Genomic DNA, 19,917 nt, shown 5'->3' with positions numbered 1-19,917 from the left:
ATGGCGAGATATATGTATGAAGGTGTGTGATATTATTATTATTATTATTATTATTATTAGTTGGGCAGGAAGGAGAGAGAAGAGAAAAGGAAGGGGATGGGGATGAAAAGAGTAGGGATTTTATGAGAAAGAAAGAAAGAAAGAAAGAAAGAAAGAAAGAAAGAAAGAAAGAAAGAAAGATGTTGAGGTGGTGGTATCTGAAAGTTTGCTTTTTGTGTGTGTGTAAAAATAAAAAATATATAAAAAGTGTATATAAAAGGGGGGGAGAAAAAAACCCCTGTCATTTCCCCTCTATTTAATTTAAAAAATGAGAAATAAAAAATATAAAAAGAGGAGGAAGTTAGGGTGGAAGCTGCAGTCCCAGGAAGTGGCCTTTGTTGGTTCAGGGCCCCTTTATGGGTGCTGCCATTTTAATTCTTGAGCGTTTAAAAAATAAAATAAAATAAATGTATTAAAATATTTTTTTAAATTTAGAAAATAACTTTTTTGTATCCTGTGTCCATTTCCAGTCACCAGCGGCACCCCTCTGCTGGCAGGGGGGACCTGCACAGTGCCCATCTTCTCCTGGGCGATACTTTTTGTGTGGCTCCCTGACATGCTCTGGCCTGCTTCCCTCGCACCAGTCACCAGACGGGTCAATCCCAGTCCTGGTGGAGCCGAAGTCGTCGGGGATTGGGGCTCCACACAGCCTTCTCGACCTTTGCGTCATCTGGGCAGCCAGGACTTCCGTACACACTGCCCAGGCTTGCACCCCAGAGAGGTCACTTTGGTGCTACTAATGCAGCAGTTTGACTTCATCGCTGGAGGCACACTCCATTGTCTCTCAAACAGACGGATGCTAACAACAAGTCTCGCAAGTACAGCGGCCCCATTGTCAAGTGTTTGTTCTTAGCACTTTTGTCAGGGTTTGCTGGCCTGTGCTTTCATCATCTTTTTCTTTTTAAAAAAGTTGTATGATGTCATGCCTAAACATCCGTACGTACCATTTTTCCCCACTGCTACTGCTATCATTTTACTAAATGGCCATGTATACAGTAAAATAGAAACATTATGAGATCATGTTCTTACCGTCATTTGTTGGGCAGCTCAGACACAGAAGCAGAAGGAGACCAATGATTTGGCCAAAGCCAAGCACATTCAGCCTCAATGCTACACTCAACAGCAATCCCTTAACTCTACAGAAAACAGTGAACAGCCCATCTCCTCACCCGTGTTAGAAATTCCACGGGTGTCAGGTGCATTTTGCTACTGGTGCAAATCCAGTTGTGACTACATGGAGATTTCTGGGCGCCAAGTTGGAGACTGACATCTCCACTGAGCCAGCTGACTCATGAGCAGTCCTCTATCATCACATCAAGGAAAGTAAGTGCAGGGCTGAGTACAGATATATTTGATGGCAGCTGTCTAGTCCCCTCTCCAAACCCCAGTAATAGGCTGTGTACGTAGCCACAAAAAGATGGTCATAAACATTAATTAACTGACAATATAATGGAATGACCATGCAACCCACTGCAGAGGCAGAATAACATCCATTTTCAAAAACCCAAAGTGCAACTTCTAACCATACAAATAAAAACAAAACATGGAGGAATAAACAGGAGGTAAATGTACTTTTGAAGACAAGAGTGCCTGGCGTGCTCTGGTCCATGGGGTCACGAAGAGTCGGACACGACTAAACAACTAAACAACAACAACAAATGTACTTTTGTAAAATACAGTGGTACCTCGGGTTACATACGCTTCCGGTTACAGACTCCACTAACCCAGAAATAGTACCTTGGGTAAAGAACTTTGCTTCAGGATGAGAACAGAAATCGGGCTCTGGCGGCACAGCGGCAGCAGGAGACCCCATTAGCTAAAGTGGTGCTTCAGGTTAAGAACAGTTTCAGGTTAAGAATGGACCTCCGGAAAGAATTAAGTACTTAACCCAAGGTACCACTGTATGTGAATTATGGATCAGTATGAAGATATACATACTTTCCTTGAGAATTCAAACAAACTACCCCATCTAAAAATTGAAGGATGGCACATGAGCAGTGATCCACAACTCTCATAGGCCTAAAGGGATTTGTTATGAATCAGTTCCTTAGTAAGATGACACACACCTCTTTGGGATTAAAGAAGCACATTGGTGTGGATGGAGGAAGTGATTCTGCAGCAGGAAGCACTTACACATGACACATGGGCTTATGAAGTCAATAACAACCACTGTAAAAAGCATTAGGGGTGACAGAGTTGCACTTTAAAAATTGAAGAAGGAATTGTTGTAGCCAGCTTTTAGCTCTAAAAATTCATCCTCCTTCCACCCCCACATACAAACTGCTTTGCAGCTAAAATCTGGGAACTAAATGCAACACTGTTTCCCAGCTTATGAGCCTAGGATACACAATACAGGGTCAATATTTGTAACCTTGAAGTAATGTTTGCACACCTAAGAGATAACCACAAAGGCAGCCCTTTATCAGTTGTGCATAGCTTGGCTTCTTCTAGGCCACATTCTTTCAAAATTCCTGACACCTTCTCCTAAACCCAGGGCTCAACTTTCCTGTCTCTTTGTTAACAAGGGGAAAACTGCCTCCTGGTGCAAACAGTGCAATGCAAACAGCAGCAAAAGGGATGGGACAACTGCTTATCCCAGGCTGTATACAACACAGCACTAAGCCGGTGGTGCTTAGCAGGTTTCATCATTGCACAACTGAATGTCCCCCCCCCTTTCTTTCCCCCATGAAGTTCCTAAATCTGTTCTGAGAGTCTCCCCCAGCCCTCTGGAGCAGATTTGGGGATGACGGGGGCACACACAGGGTGTGGTGAGCAAAGTCCCATTGTGCCATCCTTTTTATTTTGCTCAATGCCCATTTGTTACTGGGTAGCATATAAATATTTTTAATTAAGTGCTCATCCACAAGCCCATTTGCCCTGCCACCTTCCCCCGGAGAAAACCTGTGGTTTACTGCTGAATTGGAAGAAATGGCAGACTTAGAGGTAAAGAGCACGTTTTCCAGGGGAAAGCTGCAAGGCAAATGCAAAACCACTTGGACCCGTGCCTAGAAATAGAGGACAAGCAGGAAACTGCTCAGACCCGTGCTTTCTAAGCAGGGGGCACTTCAGGACACCCAGAAGTGTGAACAAGCAATAAGAAAATGTATGGACTGATGGTTCTGGGAACTGGAAAGAGATTTTTATTTTTTTTAACAGTCCCATTATAATCTTTGGCAAAGCTGTGGGCTTATTAGACTTTACTCCTTCCTTCTTCTTTTTTTATCATGCTTGATTACTTCTGAGCAGCAAGATGTTAATGTCAGACAAGTAAAAAATAGTAGTTACTTTGCTATAAAATTCAACACATGTATGAGTAAAGTCGCCCAAAAACTAATAGTACACAGAAACATCTGTCAACAGACCTTCCAATGATTTTGTTGGCAAATCTACCGTATTGACCTGAATTTAAGCCTCACCTTTTCCCCAAATTCCGACTGTGAAAAGCTAAAGTGTGGCTTATATTCACGACCTTAAGGTATGCAGCCAGGAGTGCGGGGAAAACAGCGCCAGGAGCATGGCAAAGCGGTGCCCGCCCTGTGCAGAGTCCCCCGCCCTCTCCCACAAGGCCGGGAAGGGAGAGAGCGAGGAAGGGGAAAGGCCACCAGCAACGCAGCACGAGCCCCCCCCCCATATGTGTGGGATGTGAAACACATAGTACAACATTCCTAGAGTGGACATGCTAGGGAATGCTTTGTATCACCCAGGAGATACAAAGCACCCACAAACTCATTATGTTTACTGGGAAGTCTCAAGTAGTATGTTTAGGTTTACAATCTCAAAGTATTTTTAATCACCACATACCTCTCTCCAATGTTATGACAGAAACTAATGAGGCAGATGAGAACAGTTGTCATAGATAATTTGTAATTATGTTGACCGACTTAATTAAAGCTGTCTTAGCCATTTGAAAGTGGAAAGAGGAAGTGCTTTGATAGAGTGAGCAGTTTCCTTGTGACTTCAGGAATGTCCATCTGCATCCTGTACTGAAACAGTCTTTTGCAATCTTTTAAAGCAGCACATTATTTTAATAAAACAAAAAATACTTGCATGATCTGCTACCATTAAAGGGGCTCCTGTATTATAGACTCACAGAGCTGGGAGGGATTCTGAGGGTTATCTAATCCAACCTTCTGCAATGCAAGAATATCAGCTAAAACATCCCTGAGAGATGGCCATCCAACCTCTGCTTAAAAACCTCCAAAGAAGGAGAACCCACCGTTTCCTAAGCTCTTACTGTCAGAAAGGTCTTCCTGGTATTTAGTCAGAATCCATTGATTCAGGTCCACAGCAGCAGAAAACAATTTTGCTTCATCTTCCATGTGACAGCCCTTTAGATATTTGAAGATGGCTATCACATCTCCTCTCAGTCTGCTCTTAACCAGGCCAAACATACCTCAGCCATTCCTTATAAGGCTTGGTTTCCAGACCCTGGTTCATCTTGGCCACCCTCATCTGCACACATTCTAGCTTGTCATTATCCTTCTTAAACTATGTCACCCAGAACTGGACACAGGACTCCAGGTGTGATGTGGCCAATGCACAATAGAGCAGGACAATAGACCAGATGTTGATGCAGCCTAGAAGAGCATTAGCTTATTTTGCAGCTGCATCACATTCTTGACTCTTATGAAGTTTGTGGTCTACTAGGACCGCTAGATCATTTACACATGTTCTACTGGCAAGCCAGGTGTTCCCCATCTTATATTTGTGCATCTGGTTCTTTCTGCCTAAGTGAAATTCATGTTGTTAGTTTGGCCCCAGCTCTCCAATATGTTAAGGTCAATGCCAAGTGGCATTGGCTGCTCCTCCCAGTTTTGTATCATTTGCAAATTTGCTGAGCATCCCCTTGATTCCTTCATCCAAACCATTTATAGACATTGAACAATAACAGGCCCAGGACAGAACCCTGTGGCACCTAACTTGTCACTTTTGTCCAAGAAGATGAGGATCTATTAGTGAGCACACTTTGGATTCTATCAGGCAAACGGCTACAAATCCACCTAACAGTTACCTTGTCCAGTCCACATTCTACCAACTTCTCCACAAGAATATCATAGGGGACTATGTCAAAAACCTTACTGAAATCTGGATGCACTTCATCCATAGCATTTATCTGATTCATCAAGCTTGCAACTCTATCAACAAGAAAAAAGAAAAGAGATTCATCTGGTGCTCACAGAACAACCATTTAATTATTTGCTGTAGGATTCATATTTTATTTTGGGATTTTGTTTTTATTATTTTTTCTCTCTCTTTCCGTTACATATTGGAAATCAAAAAAACTATTTTTAAAAATACACTATGTCCACTGATCCACCAAGTTTGTAACTCTATCAAAAAAAGAAATGAGATTCGTCTGGCATGACCCATGCAGGGTCTTCGTAATCACAGTGCTTTACAAAATCAAAAACAAAATACTAAAGCATTCTACACACACTCTTGACACTCAATTGTCAACACCTGCCGCAGTGGATTTCCCACCTAGAACCTTATTCAAATGCACTATACCCTGCTTGGTTTCCCCACCTATTGGATAGGATGTTTTAATGTATTTCCCCCCTTCTACACTGCCTTGGTTTTAATCTGTGTATGTGGGATCTTTTTGTTTGTTTGGTTATAAGTCACTTTGGATTGCAACTTACAAATTAAATCAATAAAAAAAATAATGATCAAAAAACATTTCAGTTTTAGTGGAGCAATGGAGACAAGTTTTTCCTACTGTCTGGGGGCAGGCAATTTGTGGTAATATCACAATTTTTATGGTCTATTTTTAGTACAGTGGTACCTCAGGTTACATACGCTTCAGGTTACATACGCTTCAGGTTACAGACTCCGCTAACCCAGAAATAGTGCCTCAGGTTAAGAACTTTGCTTCAGGATAAGAACAGAAATCATGCTCCGGCAGTGCGGCGGCAGCAGGAGGCCCCATTAGCTAAAGTGGTAAAAAGGTAAAGGTACCCCTGCCCATACGGGCCAGTCTTGACAGACTCTGGGGTTGTGCGGCCATCTCACTTAACAGGCTGGGGGTCAGCGCTGTCCGGAGACACTTCCAGGTCATGTGGCCAGCGTGACAAAGCTGCATCTGGCGAGCCAGCGCAGCACACGGAAATGCCGTTTACCTTCCCGCCAGTAAGCGGTCCCTATTTATCTACTTGCACCCGGAGGTGCTTTCGAACTGCTAGGTTGGCTGGCGCTGGGACCGAACAACGGGAGCGCACCCCACCGTGGGGATTCGAACCGCCGACCTTTCGATTGGCAAGCCCTAGGTGCTGAGGCTTTTACCCACAGCGCCACCCACGTCCCTAAAGTGGTACCTCAGGTTAAAAACAGTTTCAGGTTAAGAACGGACCTCCAGAACGAATTAAGTACTTAACCCAAGGTACCACTGTATATCCAAAATCCTTTGCTTTTAAGGGGCTACCCCACATTTTCTTCAAAAACTTGCTTTGCACAGATAACTACCATAGTTATCAAAATTTCCAAAACTAGGGGATTCATGGTTTGGCTTTTGAAAAACTGGGGGTCCTCAGTAATTAGCTAATTGGTTTAAATCACTGAGCTTCTTGGGTTTGCCGATCAGAAGGTTGGCGGTTCGAATCCGCACGATGGGGTAAGCTCCTGTTGCTCTGTCCCAGTTTCTGCCAACCTAGCAATTTGAAAGCATACCAATACAAACAGATAAAGAGGTACTGCTGTGGTGGGAAGGTAAATGGCATTTCTGTGTGCTCTGGCACTTGTCTCTGTGTCCCATTACGCCTGAAGTGGTTTAGTCCTGCTGGCCACATGAACCGGAAAGCTGTCTGTGGACAAACGCCAGCTCCTTCAACCTGAAAAGCAACATCAGCACCGCACCTCATAATCGCCTTGGACTGAACTTAACTGGACAAGAGCCCATTACCTTATCTAAGTGCTTCTTACCCAACCAGTTAAGTTCTACTTAATGGTTCTTCTTTAGGAACATGATTTTAGAAGATCAAGGAAGTCTAAAGTATGGGTGTTTTCATTCATTTTTGGCCATTTTTACACATTATTGTCAACTGCCAAATTACGTCCCCATTGGGCATGCTGTAGGCTGTGAGGAAGAAGCCATAACTCCTTTGTAGGGAAGAGTTTCAGGATGAGGAGGCAACAGACCTCCAACAACACTGGATAGTATAGACTGAGGGGTGGGAATCAAAGCCAGGGTTGGGGCTGGAGCAGCTAGTGTCATGAAGGCATCTAAATGATGCTAGGTCACACCCTTTTTAATAAAGAAACTTAGTATAAGCCACACTTTAACAAAAGGGAGCAGGCAGGCAATCATGAATAGGTTGTTTCTGACAAAGAGCAATTGATTTAAGAGGGAAGGTCAAGTTTTCTTCCACAAATATACAATGAGAACAGAGTGCTTTTAGCTCTTCCAGGAATGAATTCTCTTAGACTGCCATGCCAGAAATATATCGCTACATTTATAAAATGTATAAATAGACCACCCTGAGTTTACCTCAGCAATGAAAATAGATGAAAAGTAACTTTGGGCAGTTGATCTTCACAATACCTAAAGCAGACGTATCTAGAAAGATGCAGAAAACAGGTTCTGCCCCCACCTGCCCCGAAAACCTGACTTAGCTACTCCTAGCCTTTTATCTTTTATTTCAACTCCACACTTGGTTATACTGCCAGCTGCCAGCATGGAAACAGCCATAGGACGCCTGTTGGGGTGGGAGAAGAAGATGCCAGCAATGGTGGAGATCACCATTAATTTCCTAACTGGGGAAAGCTGTTAACTCACTCTAGTAAGCAGCTATCCCAGAGTCTGCTTGAGGCATACTCTGTAAAGAACAGCCATTGAAGGTTGGTTCCTAAAAGCTATTACGGCCAGACCCACCTGACAATAATACCACATGAGGGACTGTCTGGTGTGCAAAAATTCAAAAGACACCACTGCTGCAACATAAAGGTAAAGGGACCCCTGACCATTAGGTCCAGTCGTGGCCGACTCTGGGGTTGCGGTGCTCATCTCGCTTTATTCGCTGAGGGAGAAGGCGTACAGCTTCTGGTTCATGTGGCCACCATGACTAAGTCGCTTCTGGCGAAGCAGAGCAGCACATGGAAACACTGTTTGCCTTCCCGCTAAAGAGGTACCTATTTATCTACTTGCACTTTTGAGGTGCTTTCAAACTGCTAGGTTGGCAGGAGCAGGGACCGAGCAACGGGAGCTCACGCTGTCGCAGGGATTCGAACCACTGACCTTCTGATTGGCAAGTCCTAGGCTCTGTGGTTTAACCCACAGCGCCACCCGCGTCATACAAAGCTGCTATTTGCTAGAAAGCCAATCAGATAGTTTTGTTTTCTTTTCAAGGGGGCATGTTATTTTATCTGTCATGCAACGTGATGCATGCACTGTGCAGCACTGAGGACCCACTATCATTGCTGCCAAGTCACCAGGCCCCATAGAGCGGGATGTGCTGTTACCAAAAGGAAGTGAAAGCATTGCATCCCCACGATTGCTTGGGTACATGCATCTCTTGGTTCACTGAGCAAGTATGATGGGAAGCAGCAGTGTATGCCTGCCACAGGCAGCATGAAGGCAAGAGTTTGGGCAGAATGAAGGGAGTAGGTGAGCAGGATGAAGATCGCCTGCAAGAAATCCCAGTACGCAGTTTCAGGGATCTGAAGTGGTCTGCAGAATAGCACATGCAAACTCTGAAGTGGGTGAAAAGAGTTGGGAAAGCAACTTATTCTACAAGACATCTCCCTCTCCTCAACTTCAAGCATGCAAGGCTTTAGTTGTGTACATATGTATGTGCGTGCATCAGCTAATTCACACTGAGATGATAAATGTGTACTTGGTTGCATTGCTTCAGACAGCGGATGGAGCTGATATGATCTGACTGCTCCTTCTTGTGAAAAGTAGTAATAATAATAAAAATTAAAATCCCTGCATATAAAACAAACTATTAAGTCAGGGAAAAGCGTAGCCTTCATTTAAGCTGACTGAGGCTTGTGGTCCACTGAGACGGAAATGAGGTCAGGCTTTTGGCAGCCTTAAAATACCCCAAGGAAATCTTGGAGGCTCTGTGTATTGCACACTTTGGGAAAACATTGAGATCTGATAACATGTGAATGGTTCAGAAGCTGGAGCATTTTGTGCTTCTGCGCTTTCTAAATATTTCAGCAATAATGTTAGTCTAATTTAGATGAAGGAACTGGGAGAACAGCTGAAAGGTATGTCTGGGTGATATATTGATATATTGTCCAAAACTGGTTTCAAGACCACATCGTGATAACCCTCTCAAAATAAATGAGCTGGCAATATATTACGAGTCATGTGTTTGTGCGCGCGCTATGCAAAAATAATGATACTGGAAAACACCAGGAAGTCAGCTGGAGTTTCTGCGTCTTCCTGGGTTGAATGAGCAGGCGCTCTTTTCTCCCTTCTCTCTCTTGTGTGCATGCGTGTGCCTGAAAGCAGTCAAAGAAAGCATGGTTTTGTGAAGCTAAGTGATGCTGAAGTTTAAGGAAGCACACACCCCACCGCTCTGGCTCATGTAAGGCAGCATGGGGGCTTGCTCAGCTGTAGGACTGGGAGTTGTATCTCGGCTGCTTCTTCCTCCTCACCTTACTTCCTCCTTATTTCAGACATTGTGATTTATCAGTACTGTATATCATGATATTCAGGTGGTGATATATCACAATGTTGAAAGCCAGACATCACCCAGCCCTACTGCAGGGGCTCTACAGGGTTTCAGACAGAGGTCCCTCTCAGCCCTACCTTGGAAAATGAACCCAGAGCCATTTGTATGCATGGTATGTGCTCTCTCTCTGAAGTATGGTCCTTCCCAAGTCCCTCATAGTAAATGAAGAAAAATAATGTGAAAACAGCCTGAAAGCAGAGTAAAGAGCTGTTCATAACATAATCTTTTATCAGACCGGCTCCCCATCACTGCACTCTGCTAGGAGCTCTCTATGCCAGGCAGTAACATCTTGCCGTAAAGGTCAGTTAACCGCAATCCACTGTTGAGTTACTTATTTTAGAAGCAACTGAGGTGAACATTTCATAAAAGACTATGGTGTGGTGATGGGGAGAAATAGGAAAACTTTTTATGTTTACGTAAAACCTCTGGGTATAGGGCGGTATATAAACTCAATAAATAATAATAATAAGAATAATACTCAGATATGTAGTTATGTATATTAATTTCAAAATAGTTCACTTTAGCTATATTTCATACATATTTCATATATTTCACATCTCTATTTGTTTGATTTCACTGGTATTTTCTTATGAATATTTTATACTGTTCTATTTAATCAGCTGATTAAGCGATATACCACTTTTGTTTAATAAAAAAAGGGGTTGTATCCATAACCGCATGGGCAGCATTCCACTTGCAAAGCAAGGTTTCTCCTTCCTCACCTCCCCACCCCGCAATCTGCTCTGAGGGTCCCCCAAATCTCTGGAGCAGAATTTGAGGATGCAGGCGGAGCCTGCAGGGGAGATGAAGGGGAAGCTCTGTTGCACACTTAGAAATCTGTAGCGGTGCTGCAGACAACCCAAGCTGTTTATATTTATTTCCCTGATGGATTTGTACCATCAGAAAGAGGCAAAAGCGACATCTCTAGACATGGCGCTGCTGAAAATAATATAAAAGGCTGAAACACATTTTTTGGACTTTGTTTGGAAATCAAACCATCTGGCTCATCTCAAGGCCAGCTCTGAGGTTAATATTTGTGTCTCCTGGAGTGATTCTTGGTGACTGTATATATGTGAAGAAAGGGCTGGCAACTGACTGAAGTGTTTTTAGACAGTTAAAACTTCATTTTAAAAGCAATGGTTATATCTAACAGCTGTATTACTAAAACAATTTGCAGTAAAATAATACAATATGAAACTCCATTTCTGCTTCAAACATTCATTTAATTTAAGATGACCTACTTTTCTACTCTGCCATTTTAGCTGGTACTCTGCTGGGCACCAAATTTCAAATACACTAGTTTGTTAACATTTGAAGAAGCCAGGAATAATTATCCCGTTTTGTTTTATTTATTTATTTATTTCCAAATGTATAAACTGCTCTACATTCAAAAAATACCTGAGCGGTGTACAAAACTAGAACAAAAAACCATAAAACATTGTTAAAAACAGGAAACTAATGATAATTAAAAGTTGCAGGAATAAAATGGCCTAATTCAGGAAGGCTTTAGAATAAAGAAAAGTTTTCAACCAAACCTTGCTGAAAGACAGTATGACAATACGTCATCATACACTCACTTTACTTGGCACAGGAGAAGGCAAAGAAACAATTAAGGGCTTACTCTTCACACTATCAACAAAAGCAACACAGCCAAAATCACCAGCCATATCTGGACAAAGTAGGCCTCCAACACCAGCATTAAATGGCTGCTGGAATGAGGACACATGCTCACATTAGCACCTTGCATTCCCTGAAAAGTTTTATTCCAGGCTGAAAGCAGGCATCCACTGCAACTCCCGCCATTTGTGTGTGGATTAGGCACAGGAGCAGTGCAAGCTGGAGTAAGGTAAAGATAAAGGGACCCCTGACCATTAGGTCCAGTCGTGACCGACTCTGGGGTTGCGGCACTCATCTTGCTTTACTGGCTGAGGGAGCCGGCGTACAGCTTCTGGGTCATGTGGCCAGCAGGACTAAGCCGCTTCTGGCGAACCAGAGCAGCGCACGGAAACGCCGTTTACCTTCCCCCCGGAGAGGTACCTATTTATCTACTGGATGGATGTGCACAGTGGAATTATGCAAAAACTTCTGGCTCTCCAGATATTGTCTGAAAAATAATGACTGGTGCAGTATAGGGGCTTAGAGTAGGGACATCTCAAGTTGGCTATGAATCCTGCAATTTTAGATCTGAAGATATGAAGGTAAGAGCAGCATGTTCATAAAGACCTTTTCAAGCATGGAGGACCTGACTATTAGCCACACTCACTAGCCTGAGTTGGAGTTCAACAACATCTAAAGGGCCATAGGTTCACCACCCCTGTTCAAGAGTGCCCTTCCTGCAATATAACATAGGGATTTGGGAAGAGGGGTCCCAAATAAATTTATTGCTCGGTAAAGACTTATTTGAATTCTTCATAAGTAATTTTTCATAAGCAATTGTAAAGGAATTTGCTGCTCCATAATGTGGCTTGACATCAGACAAACTGATGGGCCTATCAAGGGGTATGATGTTGCATGATGTTCCCAAGTATGTGTATAGCAACTGCTTTAGATAGTAAATGGCAAGAGTGGCTGGCTGCTTTCGAGTCCAGTTTGTGGGCTTCACAGGGTCAACTGGTTGGCCATTACTGGGCCTGGATGCGAAACTAAAGTTTATGTGAAGTAGATGGTACACTAAAAAAAACCAAGCTGTGTTCAGTATTAAAGTATTACTACTATTAGGCTCCTCATTCTTTGTCTCACCCTAAAATCTTTCCCTGCATTACTAGGGAACAGGTATTTTGAGGTTATTTGAAGCAAGCTTAGTACTGAAGGCATCACAACACCAGAAGCAAAGTTGGAACAAATAAGAAAATGAAATACCACAGTTTAACCTGTAAATAAATGCATGCAATTGTTTTTCTAGCTTTGACTTTTATTTTTGTGCCCAAGGTAAAATTGAAATGGTGAAATAAATTGAGGAGAAAATGGATTAGCCTGGTGTTTGTTCTATTGTCTGTTTGGAATGACTCAATCCATCCGCCACATAAGCTCTGTGCTTAAATCAGCAAGATCTGATGCATCTGCTCTGTTGTGGTTACTTGCAAATCTGAAGACTGGTGAAGGCAGCAAAACTGCTCCAAAACCTGCCACTCTGCATAATGAGAGATTGCTCACAGGCCATCAGTTGCTCAACTAAACTCACCCAAGCTAAAGCACAATGCTCCTCCACATACATAGTCATTAGCATATGAAAAAGTTGTCATTTTAACAATCCACCAAAACCAACATAGTTTAAACCACACCCTTGCGGGAAGCAGCAAAAGTCCAAACAAACACAAGAAAAACCTGGTATTTCTTTGTGAATTGTAAAAAGAGCATGCTGCTAAAAAGCAAGGTTAAAAGTTTTAGAGCACTGCAAAATCTTTGATATACAGTATAGTATCATATAAAGCCACTAGACTATCTTGAGTTTCGGGAGAAAAAATAATCACAGGATGTTGTTTCATTGGCAACATATCCCCTTTACACTGGATCTACAATGAGTCATACTTATGGAAATAGCTACTCGATTCAGGGCATGCCAAAGTTTCAGTACAAAAACACTTAACTACTTTCTTTGGGAATGGTTATCAGCTAGCACTGAATACAAATTCCTATGCTGGATACCCAACAGCATATGAGAACACCAAGTCAATGGGGAGGAAAGCAGTTCGATGAAATGAGCTCACATGGAAAGTATTTTGCCTGAGGGAGGTACATCAGGAAAATAGCTTTCAGTGTTCTTGTTTTGGTTGTTTAAATACCTATAACACCGAAGGCACATAAAGATGGGCAGAAACAATATCTTAAGGAACTAACCTGCATTTTCATACCACATCCCCTCTATCTTTCTAAAATGCTTATATATGCAACACAGAGCAAACAGGATCTGAGGAAACCCTCTTCTCTCTTCCGTATGAATCTTAGACTTGCATAAGAAATGGTCCCGTTTAAGTTCTGGAACTGAGCGCCAGGTGCCCTTGACAAGAAGAAAGTGAGGGGAGAGCCTTTTGTTCAGTGATGGCACCCAATCTGTTGAATGCCATTCCCCCACAAGTAAAAGAGGCCCAAACCCTTTTACCATTCAGTAGACAAAATTAAAACCATTGAATACTTTGGTGAATAAATAGCTTACGCTTTGAAATTTTATGGTATTGCTTAAATTTCCCTCTGCATTAAGTCTTTCTGGAAGATTAATTATTTATTGTTCTGCTGCTTTTACTGACTTGTTGATTTCTGTGCACTGCTGAAAAAAATTAAATAGAAAAGCCGTTGGATGGGCAGTGTATAAGTAAATGGTGGTGGTGAAGAAATATTTTAAATAAATAAATAATAATAATGTGTAATAAATAAATAATAATAATGTGTTGCTGTCCTGCAGTACAAAAGCAAGAACATAAGATGCTACATGGAAAACGGAAAGATATTAAATATCTCTGTTTAGATGCTTGATTTTAAGTGACTGTTAGTAAGCCATGTGCAACTTCATCTCACACATGTTTGCACACACACACAGGGTTGCAACTGTGCAGCACAATCCCGTGTTCACTTGGAGATAAATCCTACTGTGTTCAGTGGGGCTTGCTTCCAGGTAAGTGTGCACAGGACTGCGGTCTTAATCCTTTAAGACCAAATGTCAGCTTCGAGTATATTGTATTTCTGGAAAAAAGCATATGCAAACGCAATGCTCTATTTTTCCCTCTGTCCCCTCGCCAAGTCTAGATTGCAAGTCTCTTGGGGCAGGGTCCTGACTTTTACTTAGGCTACCTTGTGATGGTGTTGTATGGAATAAATCATGTATTTCATGAAGTGCTTTTCTTCTAGAAGAAAAGGTGCTGGGACTTGCCATGAAGTTGTGACAGTAAGTGTCACATTTTTAACCAGTGCTTTTCTTTGAGGGGGGGATGGTGCCGGTACTGCATAATAATAATAACAATAATTTTATTATTTATACCGCACCCATCTGGCTGTGTTTCCTCAGCCACTCTGGGTGACTTACAGCTTATATAAAAACATAATAAAACACCAAACATTAAAAACTTCCTGATAAAGGGCTGCCTACAGATGTCTTCTAAAAGTTGTGTAGTTCTTTATATCCTTGACACCTGAAGGCAAGGCATTCCACAGAGAGGGCACCACTACTGAGAAGGCCCTCTAACTGGTTCACTTGAGTACCCCCAGAAAAAAAGCACTGGTTTCATGCAAACTTTCCTCCTGTAGGCTTTGTTTTGTTTTGAAGGATACGGGATTTTAACTAGGAGAAGCAACTGGAACTCTGACCATTAACAGAAGACCTGGACCTTTCCTACAAGTATGTAAACTGCAACTACAAGGACAGCATGTTTTCACTTTTGACAGGTGAGGAGAGGCAAACAGACCAGACACTTTCTTACCTATTTGGTCTTCTGGAATCAGGGACTCAATTGGAGGATCCAGTTCAGAGCTCTGAGACAAGTAGCTCTTGACTTGGGTCATAAACTGCCGAATAGTCTGAAGCATGTCTGTGCTGGAAACATGGCACTCCTTGTTCTCCTGTAGGAAGCTTACGTAATCCTGAACCAGGCACCCAAAATAGGTGCGCTTATCTCGAGACATCTCTGCTATTTTCTTGATCATCCTCTTCTCTGGGGTCATGAAGGAGCTGAAAACTCCGCTCACTTTCCGCAGCTGGGATTTAACAATTTTGGGAAGCACAAAGGAGCTAGTCCTTTTTTTTTTAGGCTTCAAGGGTGGTGCCATGCTCTCCTGGTCGCTTTCCCCCTCATACTCTTCCAGGCTGCTGTTAGTATCCCCATCATAAGGAAAGAGCGGCATGCTCCGATCAAAGTCAAGCGAGTCAGAGGAGGATGTGGAGAGGCTCATGTCGCTTAGTCTCTGCCTGCCTCCATTCCACTGTACTTGTGACTCAGAGTGTGCAGCTAAGCTCTTTTTGCTCTCTGCAAAGTTCTGCTGAGGCGGGGCTCCACCTGGAATGTGAGCAGCTTCTGAGCCATGCACTGAGTTATGGCTCGGTCTAATTACAGCCGAGCTTTTTGCACTGCTCTCTGCTTCTAAAGAGAGCGCCTTCTTCTTCAGGCGAGGAGGTGGGACAGGAGCAGGCGTCTTCTGCTGCAAATCCAAGTTCCAGTTTTTGTTGTAGTCGGCAGTTTCTGGCAGACTTGCCTGGTTTATATTCCTGGACAGCTGAGGGCTTGCAACCAGGCTATGAATAGACGGTGGGGGTGGCCGAGGTGGAGGGGAGCGAGCCCTCTCTGGGCAGTTCACCTCTTGAGTTCTTGGGCACTGTCTTTTCAAATTTCCACTGACATCCTGGCTATGCACTTTCAAGAAGAGAGGATTAATAAAACACAAGGCTCCATTGGTCTGGCTGCATTCCAGCTCCGAAGGCGTTCTTGTTCTTATAGAATGAACTCCATTTATGAGGCAGAGCTGCTGGGAGCCTTTATATATGCTGTCTGAAGGCAGAGGCTTCTGGATGAGGGAAGGATTTGGCAGTCTGTTGTTAGTTGGAGAACTCCAAAAATCTGAAAGTAATTATTTGGTTAGTGTAAGAATGCCAATATTATATAGCAAGTGATCAGAACACTCTGCTCAACAACATTTGTGCTCAAGCAAATAGGTCTTTGACTTTCTGTAAAGGGCAGACCCAAGACATTTTGGGCACTGAGGTGGGAAATCCCACTGGCCCCTCCTTCTTCCCCTCTGCAACAGACATGTAGCACAGATGACCTGGCAGCTCTCCTGTACCAGCCTCAGTTCACTTGAGCAGAGTCTCTGCAAAATAACTTTCTGCGAGTTCCTTGGTCCGTTTACCTCTTTGGCCCAAAGCTGCTGCCAAAGTTCACTACCTGACTTCGCCTCATGACAGACCTGCCTATGTTTCCAAAAACTAAGTTTCTTAAAGTATATGGGGGGAGGGGGGCTTCTGAAGAGACACCCCTAAGTGCTTGGGCTTGAATATAACATGGCAGGTTATCTTCGCTTGTACCAATGATGGCAGCACTACTAAGAAGCAGCCTTCTACACAGACCTTCTCCTCTGTTGGTGAATTAATTCAGACATCACTCCAAAGCACTCCAAATGAGCAGGCAGCCCCTGGCTTTCATTTCTAGATGCAGGGGCCTCAAGAAGCAAAAAACAGCTGTAGCTATGGTTTGTCAGTTTACACCACCTGATTTGCTTCCTTAATATGAATTGAGATTGTGGCTTTAAATTATGCTGTGGGTTAAATTCCCAAACTTTCCTTTGATCTGTCTGTCCATAAAGAGCAAATAAGGTGGGATGTTAAAGGATCTGCAATTAGCTCTCCCATAGATTTCCCCCGTCAAAAGTAAAAGCAGCCACAACAGCCCCCCCCCAATCAGACAAGAGGTCTGGCCTTGGGGAAGGAAGCTCAATACCATTTTCTAATCTGAATTATTTCTTTCTTCCCAAAGATGTCTGCCTCAGGGGCGATAACATACAGAAACTTGCTTGGCACCTGTGATATGTTGGTATCTCACAGGGCGAACAACATCTTGGGGGGTGCTTAGGTGCACATTCAAATTGCAAAAATAGCACAGCACGGGAAGGGCTAAACTGCCCCCCCCCCGCCATGTTGCAGTTCTATTCAGATCTTGCTACAGGGCTGATTTTACCCATTTTTGTGGGGGGAGGGGAACCCGCAAGAGAGCCAAACCATAAATTCTGCAGTCCCACCTCAGTCTGGCCACTAAGCTCAAAAGAAATTTATTGTTACAAGTCAAGTCATACAACTTTTCCATCAAAGTTGCTTTGTTAATCCATCTTGCCCCAGGGGGATTTTGACCCTTTATATGGAAGACTCTTTTGAAAAGGCTCCACACATAACTGGAAAGAAACGGAATGAAGGCTCTTTTCTTATCAGTTCCTCAGCCTGGACCAATCATATCCTCAAATTGCATTGCGAAGGTACACATGTGAGTGAGCCAAGATATATGAAAAAGGCATTAAAAGTGTACATATGCTGAATGAAACCACATGTCTTAGTTACATAAACAGAACACATTCCTAGGTGTTGTAACTTACTGGTCCAACTAAAATCCTGGGAGCTATACAGTATTTGCATCAGAGTTATGAACCTCTTTGGAAAATTATAATCTCTCTTTGGGAAGGGGCAATCACCCTGTGGCAGAATGGCCAAGTTAAAGCTCCAGCATCAGGTAGCTGGGAAATATAATAATTCAGGCTGCCAGTCAGAAGGGATGCTGAGCTGGCAGTTTCAAAAGGAATCCCATATTTCAGTTTATGGCATTCAAAAATGGCTCCAATTTTCGGAGGGCTAAACACATTAAGCATAATCCTGTGGAATAGGATAAATATCACATCTAGTTCCATTTATCCCTTTCCTCATAGTGATCAACTATATGCCTTTGGGGAAACCCACAAGCAAGGCGTGAAAGCAGTAACTTGCTCTCCTGCAAATGCCATCCAGAAACACAGAATTATTCTATTTAGGTCCTGTGGCTAATAGCAGGTAACAGTTCTACTTTCCATGAATTTATCTAAGCCCCTTAGCCATCACCACAAAAATTCGATCATACTGTATATATTGCACAGAGAACTCCATTTCTGTCAGACTCAGGAACATCAGTGCCACCAACTCTAGTATTATGAGGGATGGCGAAAAATTCTCTCATTTTTTATCCAAACCATGGATTATTTTATAAAACTCTTGTCATCCCTCATTCTACATGAGTAAGTACATCTATAACTTGTGTGTGTCACTAATACTATGGCATATCATGTAATCACCTAGACGGCACCCTGTCTGTATATTTGGAATTGTGTTTACTCCCATTTATGGGTGATCTGGTCTACATGTTTTTAAAGCCAAATTCTTGTTAGTGGAAGGCAGGGATTTAATCTCAGCTTTCCAGCAAACAACAAATTCCACTTTTCACCTAAAAACAGAGAGAAGTAATGTTCCCTTAATCAGCCAATTTCTTGAGGGAGCCTTCTATGATAATTTTGAGTCATGGGGAGATGGAAGGTGAGACAGACAGGGACAGCCTCCCTTGGAGGAAGGACAGGCACCACATGAGAAACAAACCAAACCAAATAGTGGCATGCTAGAGCTCAGAATATCAGCCAGGGGAAGAGAAATTTTTTACTCACTGCATGCTGGCTTGAGGTCCACTTATTGCTAGGAAAGAGCAGCATAGTGGTCAAAGGGTATAGGTTAGCGTCTGGAGGATCTTGGGCAAAACCCAACCTCTTGAGGTATAGTCACCAGACTTCCAACCAAGAGCACTGCCAATGTCCCTTTAAAGCTGTCCCAGCTTGCAAACCTATGCAGTAACTGGTTGTCTTCATGTTGATGGAATGTAACAGAAGACTGCTGAAAAGAAACTACTTTTGCTTTTGAACACTCTCTGCTTGGTGGAGCAAAATTCACTTAAATCAACAGACATACTTACTCAGTCCTAGCTGAGCCACCTGTTCAAGATCTGCCTCTGTTGCTGCTGTTGCAATAGCATGAGGCAACTTCAAGGTGAATGGCAAGACATCCCTGATTTGGAGATAAAAAATTGTAGTGTTAGCTAGCTTTATACTTTGGGGTCTCTCTTTATTATACATGCAGTGATCCCAGATAAGTAGATTTCCTTTAGTAGCCTGCAATCCAGTGCTTTCCCCCCCAGGGGGTACTCAAGGATACTCAGTACCGGCACCCCTGTTGTTGTTGTTGTTAAGAAGTTTGGCACTTACTGTAACAACTTCATGGTGAGTATCAGCACCTCTTTTTTTGGTTAAAAAGTCTGACACTGAAGCCTTCTTTTTCCGCCGGAACTCACCGGAAATGAGTTCTGGCACCTCCTTTGTGCATTTCGACACTTTTGCAGCCTTGTGGTGTCGTTCCTTGGCATGAAGCTCAGTGCTGCACGGCAGAGATTGAGAGCGTAAGGCGGCCCTTTATTTTTTTGCTGCGGCATTGGGGTGAGTGGGTAAAGAAGATAATTCTCCCCCCAAAAAGCTCAACAATTTTTTTGAAATCGATCCTCAAGTACAGCTGAAGGCAGCATGTTCAATCTTGCACAAGTGAAAGCACGTCTGTACTTTGGAACTGTTGGATTTTGCAAGTAGGGTGCCAATGTGTCCAGAAGACTAGGTGGGAAATAATCACACCACGGACAAAATTTCCTTATGGTGGCAGATTATTCTGTCC

At 43.0% G+C, this 19,917-nt stretch overlaps 1 protein-coding gene across 6 annotated transcripts in view; it reads right to left on the bottom strand.

Annotated features, from left to right (window-relative positions):
• RIN2 (Ras and Rab interactor 2) overlaps positions 1–19,917 on the bottom strand; it is a 55,868-nt gene that overhangs the window by 15,635 nt on the left and 20,316 nt on the right. For all 6 annotated transcript variants that reach the window (XM_081917764.1, XM_081917766.1, XM_081917765.1 and 3 more), the window contains 2 exons: positions 19,172–19,263; positions 15,128–16,258 (listed from right to left, as the gene is read on the bottom strand). In XM_081917764.1, coding sequence (XP_081773890.1) covers positions 15,128–16,258; positions 19,172–19,263 — 1,223 coding nt within the window. The remainder of the gene's footprint in view (positions 1–15,127; positions 16,259–19,171; positions 19,264–19,917) is intronic.

This window comes from Podarcis melisellensis, assembly GCF_964234715.1.
Source record: "Podarcis melisellensis genome assembly, chromosome: 7".
In the NCBI taxonomy this organism is placed as follows: domain Eukaryota; kingdom Metazoa; phylum Chordata; class Lepidosauria; order Squamata; family Lacertidae; genus Podarcis; species Podarcis melisellensis.
This window is presented reverse-complemented; position numbering and strand designations above follow the sequence as displayed.